Source organism: Corythoichthys intestinalis, chromosome 9 (genome assembly GCF_030265065.1).
Source record: "Corythoichthys intestinalis isolate RoL2023-P3 chromosome 9, ASM3026506v1, whole genome shotgun sequence".
In the NCBI taxonomy this organism is placed as follows: Eukaryota; Metazoa; Chordata; class Actinopteri; order Syngnathiformes; family Syngnathidae; genus Corythoichthys; species Corythoichthys intestinalis.
This window is the reverse complement of record NC_080403.1, coordinates 13,941,433-13,963,080: the sequence shown is the minus strand read 5'-3', so window position 1 is coordinate 13,963,080 and position 21,648 is coordinate 13,941,433. Positions and strand designations below refer to the sequence as shown.

General features: G+C 37.1%; 1 protein-coding gene across 1 annotated transcript in view; it reads right to left on the bottom strand.

Annotated features, from left to right (window-relative positions):
• Nucleotides 1–6,995: 6,995 nt before the first annotated feature.
• The window catches only part of LOC130921249 (guanine nucleotide-binding protein G(i) subunit alpha-2-like), a 117,004-nt gene continuing 102,351 nt past the window's right edge, over nucleotides 6,996–21,648 (bottom strand). The window contains exons 5-9 of the mRNA XM_057844899.1: nucleotides 19,973–20,101; nucleotides 16,373–16,502; nucleotides 13,901–14,054; nucleotides 8,328–8,524; nucleotides 6,996–8,236 (exon numbers count right to left, since the gene is read on the bottom strand). Of these exons, the coding sequence (XP_057700882.1) occupies nucleotides 8,334–8,524; nucleotides 13,901–14,054; nucleotides 16,373–16,502; nucleotides 19,973–20,101 (604 nt within the window). The 3' untranslated portion in view covers nucleotides 6,996–8,236; nucleotides 8,328–8,333. The remainder of the gene's footprint in view (nucleotides 8,237–8,327; nucleotides 8,525–13,900; nucleotides 14,055–16,372; nucleotides 16,503–19,972; nucleotides 20,102–21,648) is intronic.

Below are 21,648 nucleotides of genomic sequence, written 5' to 3'. Positions count from 1 at the left end.
AAAATGACAGACATTTCGAATAACAAAAATATAATTACTGAGCTTCTTTTTATGGCTGGGTTGAAACAAAGGCGGTTGCGCGACATCTGTAAACGGGGGTTTCCAGATTAAAACGGACAAATTAAGAATAGTTCGGGGGCTTAATGCGCCATGAATCTGATATTGCAGCATAGAGACATATTTTTCTATCAAACACAACAGTACTTTTGGCTTAAAATACAGCAGTTTATTTTAAAGAGGGGTGCAAGAGCAGAAACTGCTTTTTCAGACTTGTCTGTGTTTTCTGCCATATACTATATATACACAGTGGTTGGACAAAATAATGGAAACACCTAACATTTTTGCATCATAATCAATGAACATAATTGTTAAAAAATGGCATGCGAAACATTCAAATGAAGTTGCGCATCTCATATGGCCGGCACAATCCCCAGACCTCAACATTATTAAGCATTTATGGTCAGTTTTAGAGATTCAATTAAGATGTCGATTTCCACCGCCTTCATGTCTAAAAGAGTTAGAGGGTATTCTAACTGAAGAATGGCTTAAAATTCCTGTGGAAACAATTGACAAGTTGTATGAATCAATACCTTGGAGAATTGAGGCTGTAATTGCCGCAAAAGGCAGACCTACACTCTATTAAATAATTTTTTGTTGTTTTTTTAAAGATGTTTTCATTATTTTGTTAAACCCCTGTATGTATGTTTTAAAAATGATATTAATTTAAAAAATCATTCATGAATGGGTTTATTTTGGGATGGAAATCTATTATTTAAATTGTAATAGGTTAAAAAATACACATTTATAAAGCTATGAGTAATAAAAAATATCAATATTAATTAATGAATGACGAATCACAAATCTCAAGAATTCAAATAAGTGTGGCCCATGATTATTTTGATCTGGTAATTTTATATTGATTTTATTTTTTCTAGTGAATCACTTGTGACCTCACCCAGCAATAGAAGGCAGATTTTTCAAGACATAATTTTTTTTTAAAAAGAAATGTGAATTTCTTGATTTAAACGGGGGGCGGGGGGAGACTTTACCAATTTACACGAGTAACTGTTGAGAAATGGTAACAGGTTACACAAATTAACTGTACGTTCTGCCATCTAGTGGAAGAGTATTAAATTGTTCAGCCTCTCACTATAAATTATATGTTGCTATCATATACAGTACACAGCAAAGAACATTATTTGGAGTAAAAGAATGATCATAATTGGAAATTGCAAAACTAATATACTAGCCCAACAACACGCTGCCTGATTGCAAACCCAAAATGGTAATGTCATCATTTTAATTTGAAATGGTGGTGGTATCAAAAGTCAACATAATACCTGCCAAGCACAAATTACAATTTTATGCAGGTTTATCCATTAGATTTGTCTAAAACACATCACAGCTTTTTAAATGAAGCCTCTCTTGCACTGCTAATGGCTCATTGTTATGCTAGTATGAACAAATGTTCCAATCTGCGCCTTAATGGGCTGTTGATCCCCATACTATCATTCACATGCTAAATGCCGCTTCACTCCTTATGCTGATGTGATGGGAGCACTTGGCCTCCAATGGCCCATCATTCAAATCCAATGTAACATGAAGCCCCACTGCAGTAGACAGTCATGACATGTCTTAACCTGCATCAAATTTGACCCTCACTAGCATAACCATAACCACATTGCCAGCTCTGTTGTTTGGTTTTTATCTGCAAAACACAATAATTTATTTCCATGATTGCCAATATTTACAATGCAACAACTATTGATATATCACTTGAAGGATGCAAGACATAATACGTTTATTTTTCCCCACATCTAAGTAGGCCAAGACACCCTTCAGAAAGTAAATATTTTGAATGACTCCCCATGTTTATATTATACATGACAAGAAACCTACCATTCAACTTTTCTGTAATCCTTTTTATAATTCAGTGCGGCCCCAATTCTTTCATCGTGTGCTGATGCCTTCCACGCTTAATGTCATTTTCAGAACATGCCTTTGACCAGTAAACCAGTTTTCTACAGTCCAGTTCGCATACAGAATGGGCTGAAATAATATTTGGGGAGGGAGGCAGAGTAGTGGTGTATCAAATCGAAAATTACTGGTAATATGAATTCAACTCATGCATATATACAATCATACTATAGCTGACATTTGGCCTCACAAAAGGGGGCATATGCTGAAGTTTGTTTTAGGCTAGTCCAGATACATATAGAGGAATGTAACTGTTGAACTGTAGCGCCTCCTGGAGAACGCAAATTCCAATCATATCAGTGATCTCTCAAACCACCTAAAATAGTACTATAGTCCTTATTATGACCAACCCCAAAACACTGTAAAGGAATACATACCTGTCAACCCGAGGCCGTTGGCAATCTTACAGTGACATATGCCCTCACAAATTGGTGACTAATCTCATAACGTTCTATATAGCGTGCAATATGAAACAAAAATAAAACTCATATGAATTTATTGGTAATATTGTAACATATAACCTGGTGCAATCAAAGAACAATCAATATCTTCAGCTACATCATGAATACTAAAATTTAACAGTGACTTTTGTTATAATTGTATGTAGAACTTTTGGCAATTTATATCATGTCTTGATGGCTGCACTTCAGCTCGCAATTCAGTTTAACTTAAAGGTAATTAATTAGTGTGTCCAATTATAAATTAAAAAGGTCAATTGATAAAATGAACTTACCGATGCAATCTTTGAGTCAGGGAACATTTCTTTTGCTAATCCTGAGAGCGATCAGCAATAGTTGCAGGCAAATTGTGTTCGGCAACAAATTGGCAGAATGAAATCTCCGCTTTCGTCACTTTTCATTCTGCAGACTTCATCTTTATGACCAGTGTTGTTAATCTTACTTTTAAAAAGTAATTAGTTACAAAATACTTCTCCCAAAAAGTAATTGAGTTAATAACTCAGTTACCTGAAGGTAAGAGTAATTAGTTACTTGGCAAAGTAACTAGGTTTACCTTTCATGTTTTTTTTCCCCATCAAAAAAAAAAAAAAAAAAAACAGTAACCTTTTCTATGTTTGGAAATCATTTAATGTTGTGAATCAACTATTAAAGTTGTTAAAATTGCTACAGTTTTTTGCATTAGTTCCCTTCTACTTTCGACATGTTAAAGTTTTAAAACTGTTTCATCATTTAAAGATAGATTCAAGTCAAGATTTTGCCGATTTAGGAGTATTTTAAATTAAAAAGTTACTTAAGGTTCACTACAACAGAGCCTTTCTGAGAAGTGTACTGCTTTAAGATGGCGGCTGTTTATTAACGCCGCCGTCTGTCATTTCACATGTAGTTCTATAAGCATTTGATATCTAGGCGTAGATTGTAGGCTGTCGGCTACAGTCAGGAAATATTGGAGCCACGTGTAGCATCACGTTTGCTACAGCGTCACAACACTCTTCTCTCTGTGTCTCAGACTTTTCTTGCGTCATTCAACCAACGTAGTAAAGCACATTGTCTCGTTGCCGAAACGGTGACAAAATCCAAACGCAGAAAAAAAACGCGATGCACGAAAAACGCAGACTTTGAACGTACGATGTACACATTTAAAAATCAGTGCTCACTTGTACAAATTACGCCGAAACTGTACAACTTGACATGTTTGGGAATAGGCTTTAGCATTGATATTAAAAACAAGACTTATTCAGCTTTTTGTTTTCAAAATGTACTATTGTAATTGCCCTAGGAGGATGGATGCCTGGTTAGTACATCGCCTCGCAGTTCTGGGATCAAGGGCTAAATCCTGGGCTCTGGCCTTTGTGTGGAGGTCCTGTGTTCTCCCAATTACAGCATGGGCTTAGGTACTCTGGTTTCCTTCCACCTCCCCCTAAAATGCATGCTTGGTTGATTGACAAGTGACCACTCCACAAATTGCCTATAGGTGTAAATGCGTATGTGAATGGTGATGTTTCTCTTTGTGCCTTTCAATTGACTGATATCCTGGTTCAGAGTGTACCATGCTTTCAGCCCATAGTAAGCAGCGTATACTTCAGGATCCACAACCTAAATTCTTAACACGTATATTATATATACACACACATAGTGCATACATAATTCATATACAGAATACACGGGGCTTTGCAAGAATAAAACAGGATAGTTGTATATTTGAAATGTACGTAGTTGTGTAATATGAGTCATTGCCCTCATTAATCGTTGACTTTAATATCCACGACAGCAACTTTACAGATGTATTGAAATCATTGCAGTATAGCGTTGTAGTAAATTTTTGTCTTTTTCATAATCAAATCAAATTAGGACTTAAAAAATCGAGAACTGCATTTTTCTATTATTATTTGATCGGTTTGTGAATTGTTACATAAATAAATGATAATAATTTCAAAATGAACTATGACCACCCACCCAGTTCATTCCCTCAATGTGCACAGGCCCACAACTGGCTAACATTGAACCTCATAGAGTTAATGTTTTTAATCAGCTCTGAGACAAAAATTAAAATCTGTTTTGATCCTTCCATGGAAAATGGAGAAATAATCTTAATACTGATATTAGTTAATCAGCTTGAGATGAATTAAAAAAAAAAAAAAAAAAAAAAATCCTACTCTGAGGATCGATGTGTAACTATCCCACACTGTACCTACCAAAATTGATACTGATCTATTCAGGAATAACATAGGAATTTCAATTTTAAGTGTTCTGTCCTCTCCAAGAAGAAGAAAAACAAGAACAAAGCAAGAGTCCCTCCGCAAAGTCTAATATATGTCAGACTTGCAAAACAGCATTTATACGGCAGTGGTGGTTGAATAATTTTGAGTGCTAGTGCTACTTGCTTCCACTAAGTGGCGCTCTGTGTAAAATAGTTGAAGGTCAAGTCTCCAAAAACATTAGGGACGCTCGGGAAACGTTTTCACTCCATCCATCCATTTTGTCACTATCAATTAAAACATTAAAAACAATCTACACCAACACCCGATTCAGTTTGTAATTCCATTAAAAAGTCAAATTAATTAAAAATCTTTAAATTCAACCTTTCAAACAAATTTATTTAACTTCGACACTTCAGATTTATAACGTCTTAATCTGATAATTTTTCTGAAATCTAGTCGAATAATTTTCTCCATCTTGTTCTTAGTGTTAAAGGCTGGTTAACAGATGAAGGCATCAGATTTTTCCTCTTTAAGTAAATATTACTATTACTACAGTATTTGTTCTTATTAAAGCCATACAACTACAAGTTGGTCATTTTTCACCTAAATCAAGAAAATGATGAATCAAATAATGTTTTGAACAATATCTATTCTTAAATTATGAACATTTCTGACAATTTTTTTAAAAGCTTATTTCCAGCTAGGTATTTTTCTCATTTCAAGAAATCTGAGTAAAATTTACTTGAAGCACTTGCAGATAATTTCACTTATTTCTAATAGATTTACACTGAAAACAAGGGAATTTTTTTTTTTGGGGGGGGGGGGGCGTGCAGTGCTTATGTATTGGTTTTGGTGGTACACCGTTTGATTAAACCTTTGTTTCTAAAAACTACTAAAGAAACATTTTGAAAACTTTCAGAATAAGTGTCTGGATTTTATAAGCAAATTTAAATTGCAATATTTAAACGCAGAGGTGGGTAGAGTAGCCAAAACTTTTACTCAAGAGTACCTTTACTTCAAAATAATATTACTCAAGTAAAAGTAATCATCCAAAAAATGTACTGAAGTACAAGTAAAAAGGTATAGTGAAAAGAATACTCAAGTCAAGAGCCAATCAAATTTGCGTTTGAGGGGGGGGAAATGGACTAGCACATTCAGGAAGTGAAGAGGGGTCAATGTAAGTCTGAGCATATTGAAAGTATAGTAATTCACTTAATAATGGTAGGGTTAATTCTGTCCTTACAACATGGGAAGACAATTTAAATTACCTATATAATTGAAGTCAGTATATAATGCAAATAAGGTTGCGTAAAAGTTGGTGGGGACAATTTAAGCATCCTGAAAAGTATGTTGGTAGTTGGTAGTGATATGTCCCTACCGTCCCTATGCAAACCTACGCCCTTGTTTCAAACACATTATAATCAATCCCGCAGCTCCACAGTACTGCAAACGAGCTCATAATGATTAGTCTTATGCAATTACAAGCGTTTGCAGGGACTTTGGAGCATCAGAGGCCTTTGATGCTTCATTTTGAACCCAGACTCATTTTAGCCAACATACTGCGAACCACAGACTATCATTCTAACACAGGGTTCGGCAAGCCAAAATGTTGGAAGAACCATTATTTTAAACATTTTATATATGTTATACATTTTTTTAAAAATGTATATGGCGGAAAACGCAGACAAGACTGAAAAAGCAGCTTCTGCTCTTGCACTCCTCTTTAAAAGAAACTGCTGTATTTTAAGGCAAAACAACTGTTGTGTTTGATAGAATAAGTCTATATGCTGCCATAGCAGATTCATGGCGCATTAAGCCCCCCGAGTTATTTTTAATTTGACCGTTTTACCCTGAAAACCCCCGTTTACAGACATCACGCAACCGCTTTTGTTTCAACCCAGTCATAAAACGAAGGTAAGTAATTATATTTATTATTCAAAATGTCTTGTCATTTTTGGCTTCGAATCATTAATTTTTGTCTAATATGTCGCATATTTTAAACATTTAAAAAATTACTTCACAATGAAAAAAATGGTGTCCGTAAAAATGCTACAGATATCTACCTCATAACTATCGCTAATTTTTTTTTTTTCTGTCACATTTTTTCCAATGCTAGATGATAAATAATCGATCCAAACAAAGAAAAATTGAAAAAACATTTAAAAGGGAAAATATATGAAAAAGAAAATCGCGACCACTCCTTGATGTTTGCGATTTCTGCATCGCGGCCCTTGTTATATTACCATGTTTCACCCATAAAAAAAAAAAATCCAGCTGTGGCCATTCACAGCTGTGTCTTGACACTCGGTGATACATGCTACATGGAGTTTTTGGATCAAAATAAGTACGCGATAATCTCTCGTTAAAACCATGGCGTCTTTAATTATGCTTTCTCATGCTCTCACCTCCAGTTAGGGTTTTGCTGTTTACATTTTTATCTTTCTTTCTAAAAATGCCCTCCCGTTCAAAATTTTTCTTCCCCAAGAAAATGGAGATTTTAAGCTTTCCAATGATGTATTACACGTGCATATTGGACAATTTTGAAATTTGGCCAAATTGGTGGTCTAAGAGCGGAACTTCAGTCACCTAAGTGTTTTCCGCCAAATACTTTTTATATCATCGGTATCAATAAATTCTCCTTGCTCTTCTAAAATTACATTCATAATGCAAATTAACCTGAAATGCTGGAGAATATCTGTCATCCTGGCATGATAAGCAAGGAATCTGTACAAGTCAGATAAGCAATCATGAATACTAATACATAACATGTACACAGTAGAGCGACAGGAAAGAAAACCAAGGCGAGAGTTCCAAGTGATCTCTACTTTTATTTAAATTAAATCATTGACTTTAAAGCACTTAATATTTACCACAAAAAAAAAAAAAAAAACACTAACTTTTTTCCGGAATTAGATTTTTGTCTCTCATTAATAATCACTATATATTTATAGATGCAAGGCAGAGTAATGGGAAGGAATCAGAAAGGAAAGGGGGAAAAAAAGGAGTCGTAAACAAAAGTCAAGGTACACACAACGCGACAGACGATGGAGCGGCTACAACGGTAGAAAAAGTGAGTTATTTAGCTACACAAGTTTAAATATCAGTAAGAATGTTGCCGTATTCGTTTGCCTTTTACTAATACTTTTTATTCTGGAGGAATGTTAGATCATTTGTGCAGATTACTAATAAGAGTTAATAGCTGTCATGTCAAGTCATGCAGAACAATATGAGCTACAGTTTGAATGAGGATGATGACCCTTTGTAAACATAGGACAAAAAAAAGTTCCTACATAAATCATATCTGGAGTCCGTGTGTGCTTCATCTCTTTAAAAGTAATAAACACTATGTGATTAAAAATTGAATAATGGGACTTTCTAAAAGTAAAATGAAAAAGCAATTACAGTATATATATATATAAAAAAAAGTTGAAGAAAATAGAAGATAACACAAGAATAAATGCTGATTTTGTGGTCATAGCCCAAAGAATTAACAACAAGTGGACACACTGCAAGACTGCTGGGCTTTGCAGTCACTTGCAGGTGGAAAGAGATGGTGGCTGGCCAGTGCAGTCGTTCAGGATGTGTTCAGTTCCACGGGTGCTCCTTTGATAAGACACAAAAACAAAGTCGAATGAACATGTTGACTCGGCTCAGTGTTTGTCATACATTAGTTCTCCCTTCTGGTTACAATCACCTGCTCTTAGAAGAGGCCGCAGTCCTTCAGGTTGTTCTTGATGATGACGTCGGTGACAGCGTCGAACACAAACTGCACGTTCTTGGTGTCGGTGGCACACGTAAAGTGGGGATAAATCTCCTTGGTATCTTTCTTCTTGTTCAGGTCCTCGAATTTAGTCTGGATGTAGGCTTGCGCCTCCTCATACTTGTCAGGGCCTGAAAGACATGGCGTAGCGTAATGACACTTGGACAGCACTCAAGTGGAAAGAACCCTTTTTTTTATATAGTTAGATTTATTTGTTTATTTATTAGGTTTTCCACATGTGGTTTGCTAATGAGCTGTCTGTGGGGAAAATCAGTGACCAAACAATCACAGAAGGGGGTAAAAAAAGGTATTTAATCATGAACATTTCTCTAAAGTAACTGCTGAGTATTTATGACACAAAGAAACAAAATTTGATTGAAATTATCTTTATATTATGCAGCATATTGTAGGGATGTTCCAATCACATATTTTTGCAGGCGAGTCCTTGTGACATGATTTTGAAGATCTGCCCATGCGGTTTCCTGATCCAACATTTTGGAAATGTATAGACAAGATTCCGAGGTACTTCCGCATTTCTGCTCGCGACTTCCGTTTTACACTTTCTCCATTCAAAACAACAGTGGAGCTGGAGTAACATTACTCATCAAAATCCCTACAAAGAGACAATGTGCAAATGCCGCATCCATCTGCCATCATCATGACATGGGAGGACAACATGCTCATGAACGCAGATGTGGAACCAAGCCCGTGCCACCACAAAGACCCGCTGGTGTTGTGGAAGGTACAGTATGTTCTTCCTATCCCTGCACTTTTATGTGTCCAGTGCTCAAAAAATGGAACCAAGCCCGTGCCACCACAAAGACCCGCTGGTGTTGTGGAAGGTACAGTATGTTCTTCCTATCCCTGCACTTTTATGTGTCCAGTGCTCAAAAAATACTAAAGCTAAAATCTTGTGCATGCGCATTGATATTGTTATTACGATGATGATTGTAATCATGACGATGTTTAGTATTATTTACTACAACAACTGAACTTTGGTTGCAATACATGGCTATCTGGTGCTAGCCTGTTGCTAATCAGTACGTGAAGGATGGCACAATTATGTAAACGTATAAATGCAAGTGTTACAAGTTTTTTGTTCGTTTGTTTACAAGTGGAAAACGCTGTTAGGCAAGGGATGACCATTCGATGTGCCTCACAACAACACTTACTGTACGTCGATAGACATATATAGACACTACGTGCATTCTACTTTGATGATGGAAGGCTCGACTTATGCTCCACCTTCGCTAATATTTTTCAAAAAAAATTATTAATTGTAATTTATTGACCTATTTCGCACATGCACCAATCATTTAAAATAAAACAAAAATGGAATCATATTGCCCAAATGTTTTATTATGATGAATAACTGCAGTAAAAAAGAAAACATACTATTTTTGTTTATTAGGGGTGTAACGGTACACAAAAATTTCGGTTCGCTACGTACCTCGGTTTTGAGGTCACGGTTCGGTTCATTTTCGGTACAGTAAGAAGAAAACTGCAAAATGTAAATGTGCTAGTTGTTTATTACACACCTTTTAACAATAGGAACATTAGCCTATACAAAACTAGAATTCTGCTCAAAAAGTAGCAGGTATTTAAAGATAATCGAACAACAATTTGCCTTACAGACCCCGCGTATTGGTCAGCTTTCTTTCTGAAAGAAAGAAGAAAAAAAAAGTCCGGTTCTAAAGAGAAAAGCAATCCCAATGACATAGATTTTAACATGCATTTTACAAATGAAATGCCTCAATGAATCATTTTTTTTCTTCTTATGAAAGGTTTTCAAAAGCTTTATTGGTGGATTTTCTCAAATTAAAGCGTCACACAAAAATTAATAAATTTAATTGTGTAAGCAGGATCTGTGTATTATTCTAATAAATTACAGGTGTTTTAGCTCATTTCAATTTATTTTATTTAAATGGGCTATTATTTATTTTATTATGTGTTTATATTTTACAAATGTGATGTATTACTCATTTATATTGTATATTTGATTTTTTATGACTTTAGTTCCTAAGTGAATATTAGTTCCCACTTGTTTTGTTGTGGTATGAGGGTTTTGTATTGAACCCGGGGCCGTGTTGGTTATTATAAGAACAGAGAAGACAGCAGTAAATCAGCAAAGACAAGTCAGCTGTGCCCCGATCTACCACTCAAGAGATCTGATGGACTCAAAAAGTGGGTTACGATTGCACATGAGTTTGAAAATCGACCGGATCCACCGTATTTTTACACGAGGGACTTCCGGTCTGCCCGATCCTAGCTACCGGTAGTAGTATTGCCGCAGGAGGGTCGCGTCTTGCGTTAAATAATAAACTCTACCGTTCTTTTCGCGTGCGTTGTGTTGAGCCGCTTCTGGGACGCGTCTAACAAGCGGCCGCACTGCGACTGGTGTGCCTTGGCTGATTGACTTTAATGCCCGCGTTTCACTGCGTTCTCGCGGCGGCCACGTTGTCACGCCGTTGACGTTTCTGGGTTATGCTCTACTACCATGTTGTATATATACATTATAGTAGAGAAGACGGAGTAAATATAATCCACATAAAGAAACTGTAACCCGATCGACTCACAAACTCAAAAAGTAAGGGTTACATTACGCCAGAAACTCGTTCGGTACGCCTCCATTCCGAACCGAGCACCACGTACTGAAACGGTTCAATACAAACACGTGTACCGTTACACCCTTATTTTTTATATGTACATACTTTGTAGTATTTCCTTGTAACAACAAAATCCGTGTCAGCTCATCTGCACTTGGCAACTGTAATATTATTTGTATTTGTATTATTTGTTATTCACCTCATATTGGTCACTCAAGTGGCCAGTGTGTCTATCTACAACTCACATTAACACAGGCTGCACACGTTGTTATAATTTTGTCCACGAATGATCAACGACGTGATAAGAACAAACATACAATCTTTAAGGTAGAACCTTAGGTTTAAAGCACGTCCTTAACTTAATGTCTGCAGCTGGTTTCGATTTAAGGTTTATGGCGAGGTAGATCCACACTGGCGCATCGTAGCTACTAGCTGATCGCTGATCAAAACATTCCACTTCCAACCGTATATATAGGCGCTTCCAGGAGTTCATGCACAGCACAGAAAGTCTCTGAGTCTCATCTACGTCATGCTGATTCCATTTTTGGAGATTCCGTGGATTGATTTCGCAGTTTTAACTCTGTCAACCCACCTACTTCAACGTCACTTCATGTTCTGTCTAAACCGGAAGTTTGGAGCAGAAATGATCAAAAATGGCGCCGCCCATGTTTTGCTCAGGAAACTTGTCTATTAAGGTGGGGAAAAAGTACACCCAAATGTCTTTTTCCCCTCAATTTGAACAAGCTAGTCCAACATTAAAGGTATTTCAAGGGTTATTAGTTCAGCAGTGATTTCAACGAAGCGGGGGAAAAAATCCACAAATCCCTTTTTTTAAGGGTTGGGGAAGAGGCAAATCAGTTGTACAACACAAAATAAGGTTGCAAACATATTATGATTAAGTAATTGATTTTACATAAATAAAATAATATTGACAATAAAGTTGGTCATCCATTATGATAAGCCATTTTAGTTGTGATTTTTCTTTTTCCACCTTTGTGCTTGTTGCTGGACATTTCCTTTTTGTTTCAGTTGTATATATAAAACTAGGGCTGCTACGATTAATTGATTAACTCGCGTAATTTGATCAGAAAAAGGCTTCGAATCAAATTTTGCTGCTTTGAATATTTAATTAGAGTGGCATTATAATGGTTTATTTTGAAAGTGTTTGCATTTAGTTTTATTGATATGGGTAGATACACAGCCCTCTAGTGGCAACAGTGATTATGCCATAACTCATTTAACATGGCTGAATCCAGCTGCTCCCCGTTAAGACCAACATAATATGTGTTTATATAATTTAGTTCATAGGTATATTTAGCCTCTTTTTTTTTTTTTTTTGGGAAGATGTGTTTGAAAGATTATTGTCTAAAAAAACAAAGCATTCAAGCTAGCAGACGTTTGCTATGCAAGCTAGCCAATTACTCTTGTACTTAGATCCTACTTTATTCATTTTTTAATACCGTTTGAGGCTAAGCTCATGTATTTTAATGTTTTTTTTTAAATTCAATTCTGCAGTTTGAAGAAACACTCTGAAATTTTATTTTGTGTTCGCATGTAATGATATTTTGAAAGTGCAATCTTAGCAAGACTTTGTTTTACCACCTCCTAAAATTTATTCTGCAAAGCATTATATGTTCCTAATCAGATTACTCGATCATTCGAACTAACTACGTGATAGGCTAATTGACTAGTAAATATCCGATAGCTGCAGCCCTATATAAAACGCGTTAATAACGACATTCACGACAATTCCCCTTGACATAGATAAGTTTTTTTTACACGTGTAAATAATTGATTATTTTTTTAACATGCCAATAATTAATTATTCAACTACCCGCAAATGATCACTGCCAGCCCTCCCAATCAAAATGGATTTCAAGTCTGTCGCCGTCAATGGGAGCCAATGAGTTAATACTTAAAAATAAATATTTAAAAAACCCAATCTTTCGTACTCGATTCCGATCCCCTATAAATGACATGATCGCGCCCGATTGCCGATGTGTCAGATCGGGGACATCCCTAGTATATTGTTGTGAGCTATTTCTAATCATTTTTCTATATCCTGCAGCTAAGTCAAATATTGAGAATAGTGCTGCAACGATTAATCAATTAACTTCAGTAATTCGATAAGAAAAAAGCTTCGAATAAAAATTTTCTGCTTGAGGATTTGTTTAATTAGAGTGGCATTGTAATGGTTTGTTTTGAAAGTGTTTGCATTTAGTTTTACTGATTTGGGCGACCCTCTAATGACATAACGTCTAACGGCTGAATCCTACTGCTCTCCTGTAAAGACAAACATAAGGTAAGTTTTTGTTTGAGCTATTATGTTTGTTAATGCATTCATAATTTAGTTAAGAAGTATTTTTAGATTTTTTTGTGGAAATATGTGTTTGAATGATTTGTTAAAAACGTTAATAAAAAATAATATAAGTTAGCATTTTATAGCATTTAACCTTTTGCTATGCAAGTTAGCCAATTTTTCTTTTGTTTTACTTAGATCCTTATTTTTTAATATTTTTTTTATACCATTTAAGGCTAAGATCAGGTATTTTAATTTGGTTTTAAATGTATTGATTGCTCTTGTGAAATAAAATGGCAGTTCTGCATAGTTTGAAGAAACACTCAGGAATTCTATCTTGTATTCACATTTAATGCTCTTTAGAAAGTGGAATCTTAGCAAGTCAAAATATTTGTTGTTGCAAGCAAAAACGCTTGTTTTTTTTCAGTTTACATCTCCTAAAATTCCTTCTGCAAGGCATTAAATGTTCAGAATCTGATTACTTGAACTAATTAATCAATAGATTAATAGATTACTTAAATAATCGATAGCTGCAGCCCTAATTAAGTAGACCTTTTGCAGGCATACTTGATGTCGTCAGTGCCGGTGTGTCATTCTCCTACCTGTGTACTCAGGGAAACAGATAGTCAGCGGGCTTTGGGTGATTTTCTCCTGAAACAAGTCCTTCTTGTTGAGGAAGAGGATGATGGATGTCTCTGTGAACCACTTGTTGTTGCAGATTGAGTCAAATAGCTTCATGCTCTCGTGCATGCGGTTCTGGATGGGACGCACACAAAGGGTGACAAGTTACGTTACCAAAGCCCCTTTCACAAACATATCCTGGAAAATTCCTGTGTAAGGTGACGCAGGATTTACTGGCATCATTGCTTTCACGCATGTAGAGACATCCCGGCAATGACACGGGTTGGACACTTTCATAGGCTTGTCCCGTGTTGCCCACTGGCGCTCTCTGTGCGGGGAGGGCTGCTAGCGCGATTTTATAACCCGGACATTACATCATTTTTGGTCGGCATCGGCTGTGAAAATGTTGGTCAAATCATGTTTTGTTACAGAGCCAGTTGTGGGAGCGATCTCGGGGTCAAAACTGCAGCCAATTCAAGCTCATCAAGACTGTATTTAAGCCCATGCCATCCAAGAGAAGGGTGCTGAGGTATTAACTTGCTGTGCGCCATTCGCCACCTCTGCCACCCTTGTTTTGAAATCCCTTTCATTGTGCTGGTATTTGAGTGTATTTGTTGTGTTGTCTTATCAGCTCTCTGCCAACAGCTTAGGTTAGTATTATTGATCCCTGTCAACCTACTGTCACCGACCCACTGTGTTATTCCCCCGTTTCTGCAATCGGGTGTATTTTTGTATTTATTAAACCTTTGAACCAGAGGATGCGCTAGACCTTTTCGTTGTCTGTCATTTTGACTGACAGGGTCATAAAAATCCGGTCATAATCTATTTTTACCCGTCACTTACATTTTTAAAATGATGATGACATTGTGGTGACCCTTTGTTTGGCATAATTCACCTTCCGTACTTGTGTGTCCATTTGGCCGAGCGCGTTACCGGCTACGACACAGTCACGTGACAGAGACACTTAAGAGCCGCGCGCGTTCCGGTTTGAATAGAGAGTTCACAGAGAGCAGCAGAGCTACAGCGGCTGGACACAGCAATTCGAGCTAACAAGACTCTTAACATTGCATACCGCTTCAACATACTCAATAGTATTTAGTTTTCATTCATTTTAAATTAATATTCTGTCCGAACAAGCTTAACAGAGAATCCACACCGTGCCATCACACATCAAGCAGATGAATATGTAACTTTTTCTCCGCACTGACAAAAACAGCTGACTGTGGCCCCAGTAGGTAGGCTACATTATGGAACAATGAAATTAACAGTTCACCTGCTGTGGCCTGAACGGAGTCTTACACCTTCCTCCTGGTGCGCATGGACTTGAATTGCGTGCCCGCTTGTGCAGTCCCTGTTTTTTCACCTCTTTTATCAACATCATCGTCGTTTTGGGGCTTTTTGAAGAAACTTCAGACACTCAGTTGCCTTGACATTTTTCAGAGTAAGGCCAATGACGTCATGCATCAAGAAAGACAATAGCTAATTAATATGCTCACTCGCCACCCTGTGGTCTGGGGTGTGAATTGCAACCTGTCAAAATGACTTGTTTTTTCCGTCACCGTTTTAAAAAAATCGGTCAACGACGGAAAATATTCGGTTAAGGCGACCCCTGCTTTGAACGCATCCCTCCGTTGTGTTATACTTTGTGGTACAACCTTGTTACCGAAGTTGCAGACCCTAACATTGGCAACATAATAAACCACACATTTCCAAAGATGGACGATGGACTCTCTCTCCCTTGGCTCTACGATCCAGTAGCAATTCAATTTCATTATGTTTTCAGATTAATTTAGCTATTTCCAGCTTGCTATGTCTATAATTGTGACGTTTGTTTACAGCTTTTCGTCTTACTGCGAAGATAGAGGAAGTGACGAACGGCCCGCCATTATATTTACGTCATCAGCCATCGTGCTGTGACCCGGGAATTTTACGCTTGCTTTCACATAAGCCTCGTCCCGGGACTTTCGCGAACCGTGAAATGTCCGCATAATCTCCGTGTCAGTCGACTCGGGAAATTGCTTTCACATACAAGGGCTGCCAGTTGAAATCCCAGGATTTTTACGTTGTTTCGGCATGTGTGAAAAGGGCTCAAGAGAGTGCTTGTAATCATGCTTAAAGGCTCAAAATGAAAGACATTTTTTAGAAATGATTAAAAGTAATAGGACGAAAAACCGCTTCTTAAAGCATTATTGTTTTAGTCAGGAAAATTAAGTATAATTTGGAAAGCAACTGTTTACTGTACAAATTATTTTAAAGTACTTACAGATATTTCTACTGTAAACATCCATGTAAAGTGAAAATATGTCACCCCCCTCTTCAATCTCAACCAAAGATCTTTTATACTAATTTTGTGAACTTATTTTGTTTGACCGCTGAGGTTCTAGTAGAATTCTATTTCCCACTAGGAATAATAATACTAACGGTTACAGGCTTCCGAGAAGTTGCAAACTCACCATCTCCTCATCTTCAGCAAGGACGAGATCGTAAGCGCTCATGGCCACACAAAAGATGATGGCTGTAACGCCCTCAAAACAGTGGATCCACTTCTTCCTTTCTGAACGCTGGCCTCCAACATCAAACATCCTGCAAACACACAATACAGGTTAAAAAGCTTTAAGTGTCGTGGAGGGAAAACAGGATGAACATGGCTTCCATGTTTCCATCTACAGACTTGTCAACACATCCTGGTCCTCTCAGTGATTTCTGTGAGCAGCTGCTTTGGAAAAACAGAGCCCTGAAAGAGGCTATGGCACTAAGTTTTTAAACCCATTTGACTTATTCATGAAGCTGCGTGCGTGCAGGGTGTTCATGCGGAGTTTTTCCAGTTGCTAAAGGTGGCGTGAGGACAGCGATGATGTTTGATGACACAACGTTGGTCAAGGTAAGCAATTTTCATGGGCGGAGTTTGTTCGTTAGAGACATGCTCCGGGCTGAGTAAGCACAGCTCATTATATCACTGACACATTTTAAAAGGCTTCATATATAGTGGCTCAATCTCTTCACACTTGTGTGTGTGCATTTCTCCTTACAGTGCCTCAGCCAAGATAAACACTAAAATTGAATGGACCTGCTTTATGTTCTCGCACTAAAAAAAAGACATCCAGACAGAATTATGATGCTTAATAATTACACACAGAAAGCACTCGTTGGTGTTCTCCTGTCTGCAGTGCGCTGATGAAATACATGGGTTTATACAACATTATGTACACCAATATATTCTGGCAATATTGCCACCAGTCTAGTTTTCGTGATTCCCACTCCCTCAGACCGTTGCCGGGGTGCCACTTTGGTTGGCTTGCTCGTCACCAGGAGACTGCCTCCTTTCACTGGTTCCCAGTCGTTTTTATTTTTTCCATCTCCCTCACCTCTGGATGACTGACCCACAACATTGATCTCCAGCCTGATGTGCCGTATAATAGGCCTGCACAATATATCGTTTGAACATCGCCATCGCAATGTGCGCATGTACAATACAATAGTCCTATCACAGTACGTGCAATTGTTTTTTTGTTTTCTTTTTTGCTTCATAAAAGAAGAAAGTCTGCAGAAGCATGGCCTCCTGGATCCCTTTTATCAGGGCTGGGTAGAGTAGCCAATAGTTATACTCAAGTAAGAGTTGCTTTACTTCAAAACAATATTACAAAAGTTAAGGTAGTCATCCAAAAAATGTACTAAAGTACAAGTAAAAAAGTATCTGGTGAAAAGAAGACTCAAGTAATGAGTAACATTGTGAGTAACTGCTTACAATGTTTGATTTGTATTATTAGTATGTTTTTTTTTTTTAATATGGTATTTTTTTTCTCCGCACACACAGCAAATACCAAATTTTTAATGGTGCTTTAAAGACGACGTGATTGAACAGGCTGGCGTGATAGAAGAACGGCAAGCTTGAGTCTTATTGGCATATGGAGTCATGTGATTATTGTTGTGACATCTCATTGGTGAAACTGGTGGAGCTACTGTTGGCATCTCCGACAAAAATAAAGTCATCATGAGGAAAGAGGAAAAATGTAATGACTCCAGTGTAACCCAAAGTAGGGGAGTAAGAGTAGCGTTTCTTCTTCACAAATCTACTCAAGTAAAAAGTACATTTTTTTTCCAAAAAGTTACTCAAGTAAATGTAATGGAGTAGATGTAATTCGTTACTACCTACCTGCCTTTTGTATATAGCAATATTCATCATTCACTAATTAACCCCGTTAGCCTAGAGTAAAATGGTATTATATGAATACCATATGGTCACGGTGAGTCAACCAAAGTCTTCGAAAACATGTCCAAATTCTTCTAGTTTTAATATGCAGTACATCGCAAACCCCCCCAAAAAGTCCCAATGTCAGTTTTTTCCAATATCGTTCAGCCCTATCATATATGTATGTTGGCATCAAAGGATTTAATATTTTATTTTGGGCGGGATCATTAAGCATTTTGGAATCGTAAAATAGTGAAGCTTGCACAGATCTGACTTTCAACGCCCAAACGGTTAACATCGACACACCCATTCCACCAGACGGCCAAACTAAAAGAGGTTCTGAAGTTCAATGTTTTAAGTTTTCTGCTTTTAGTATCAGTTATATTGTTGCTGATTTGATGTCGCAACCTCCGTGAAGTTGGCCCCCCCGTCAGATGCAAATTTATATAAAAATTTTGTCGTTCATTTGTGCTAGGTTTGTGCTTAAAAAAAATGTTTGTGCTGATGTCGTTTTTGAGATATTAACTATTATTTTGTAGGTCAATCTGAGGCCAACCAGCACCCCATTTTGATTATAAATGGCTAAAAATCGTCTCATTCGTTTGTACTGTAAAAATCTTTGTTTTTTGCTGCTATCGTCTTTGAGATATTGAGACATCAATTTCGAGTGATTACGTCACGTAGCTTCCCATTTATTGCAAAAGGGACCCGAAATGCTACGTTTGTGCTGTAAAAAATCTACTTGCACTGCTATTGTTTTATAGATATTGAGATATTAATTTCAAGTGATGACGTCACTCGCAGCTCCATTGGCTGATGGAACGTACCAACTCTCTCAAATGCTAACAGAGGAGTGTCCTAACAACTAGCGTATACATAGCACAAACAAATGGCACCCCTTCAGGTCCATTTTGCAGTAAATGGGGGGCTTGAGATATTAATTTCGAGTGATGACGTGACTCGCAGCCCCCCATTTACTGCAAATTGAACCCTAAGAGGTGCCATTCGTTTGTGCTACAGTTACGTTAGTTGTTGGGACACCCCTCTCTTATTGAGAGAGTTGGTATGCTCCGTCAGCCACGACGGCGGGGCTGCGAGTGACGTCATCACTCGAAATTAATATCTCAATATCTATAAAACAATAACAGCACAAACACATTTTTTACAGCACAAACGAACACCAACATAGCATAAACAAATGGCATCATTTTGGGTCCATTTTGCAATAAATGGGGGGCTGCGTGACGTCATCAGGCAAAATTAATATCTCAATATCTAAAAAACAATAGCAGCAAAAATGAAACTATTTACAGCACAAACCAGCACAAGCGAAACATAAACGATTGAGATCATTGTTAGCCATTTTTAATCAAAATGGGGGCTGGTTGACCTCAGATTGACCTATAAAAGAATTGTACATATCTTAAAAACGAGAGCAGCATGAACTAAACTTTTTACAGCACAAACAATTGACATCATTTTGATATAACTTTGCATCTGTAGGGGGGCCAACTTCACGGAGGTGATGTTGCACATTCATGTTTTATATGATGTGTTTTATATTTTGGACCAAAATAGGAATAAGGGCTTTTGTTTTTTTTTAGCCTCAGTGATGATAGTGTACAAGAGTGAAAAGAACTGTTTAATAAGCAGCCTGGCCAACTCCAATATTTAACACTGGGGAAATATCCCTTTGTGCTTGTTAAGCACATGATCTTTACCAAAGGCAGTAATGTATTGTCAGCACTGTCACACACCGCTGCATTATTTTGTTAGTGGGGCAATCCTCCTGGGTGCATGAAGGAGAGTATGCAGATTAAATGAATTGCAACATAAGGGTATGGTGTGGTGTATAGAGGCTTACTTGAAGTGCAGGTCTTTAAAGGTGAAGTGTGTTTCCACAATGCCTGTGGTCTTCACTCGGGTTCGCAGCACATCTTGCTGTGTAGGGATGTAATCAGGCTTGGCTATCCTCTCCAAGTCATTCAAATAGCTGGGATAAGAAAGTGCATAAAAAGGAGGTTCAATATTCATCGGATGAAGACAGTCAAGTCCTGCATTAGAGGAAAGGTTTGACAGGTTAAAAAACTTGTGTGGTCCCTCACACAAGCCTGAGAAAAACAATGTTGCTCATGCTGGCTGGGCAGCAACTGTGGCAGAACACCGACAACCAAACAATCAGGTCTCAAGTCATGACGCAATCGCAGGATTGCATAATCAATAGCTCCCAAATAAATGCTGAATGCTGGAGTGCACAAATATTTGGGCTCGTAAGCCAAATTCTACTTCCTAAAACAGATGTGATAAAATGGTAAACAATTTTTTAATTATATTCCTAATAATTGTAATTATGATGAATTGCCACATCATTTAAAAAAAAGATATGCCCCCCTGTTGAAGTGTCCTTGGGCAAGACACTGAATTGTAAATTGCTCCCAATGGGCATGAAAGCATCTTGCATGGGAGCAGCACCGGCTACTGGTTATGTCTGTAAAGTAATTTTTGACTGCAATGGGTGCTGTTCAAATCTGCAATAGGTGACTTGTGCTCTTTCCCATTTTAATTGATTTTGTGTCCATCTGTGTCTTGTTGATTGACTTTCATATATATTTTCATATAAATAGATCTTTTTGGTTTTAATTGTTTCTTGCCAATTGCCGATGTCAAGAATACCGATTAATTTGCCTTGCCTAGGCCATTTTTTATTTACCAAAATATAATACAAATTAAATGAATAGATATTTTAATAATAACAATTAATTGACACATTTCATGAGAGACATTAATGAAATATATTTCCTTTCAAATGAATTTATAGTCAATTATAATCATTTAAATATAATTGAGACCTAGCGCCCACATATGTGGACATTACATTTTGGGTCATGTTGGCCTTACTGTATTTATTACACCAAATGTTAACATTGTGCGAGCATGACCATAAATGTGGTCTTTATGCGGCTAAGTTTCTTAAATTACCAAAAATAGTTATTTGCCCTATAAAAGTTGAAGAGACACCAAGAAAAAGAAGGTGCAAATGAACATACAGTTAAGCTGTATGTAACTTTAAGAACAATACAACATTTTCAGTTCATCTTATAGAAAATGCTTGATTCTAAATATTTCAGATATACGTTTATTTGATGTAAGAATCATATTTTAATTGAACCATGTCACAATTTTTTCAGTTTTAACATATTCAGACTCTGTTACTGGTAAAAATGTGTGTAACACTTTAGTGGCAGGTTTATTGTATTGGAACATTTAATCTACAAAACGTGACTACTATACAGTATATAGTATTTGTAGCTACAGTATATCAGCTTCCAATCTTCTAGGAAGATTTTAATTGAAAAAAATAGTATGTCTATGGGAATTACTTTCCAACAGTAAGCATGTTGTGACATGCCTTGGCCTATATCTGTGGGAATGTTTGTCCACTGATGTTTGATGGTGTTCTGGTGCAAAGTTCTCTTACAAAAAAAAAAAAAAAAAAAAAAATCCACTTCCAAACATGTCTTTATGGACCTTGCTTTGTGC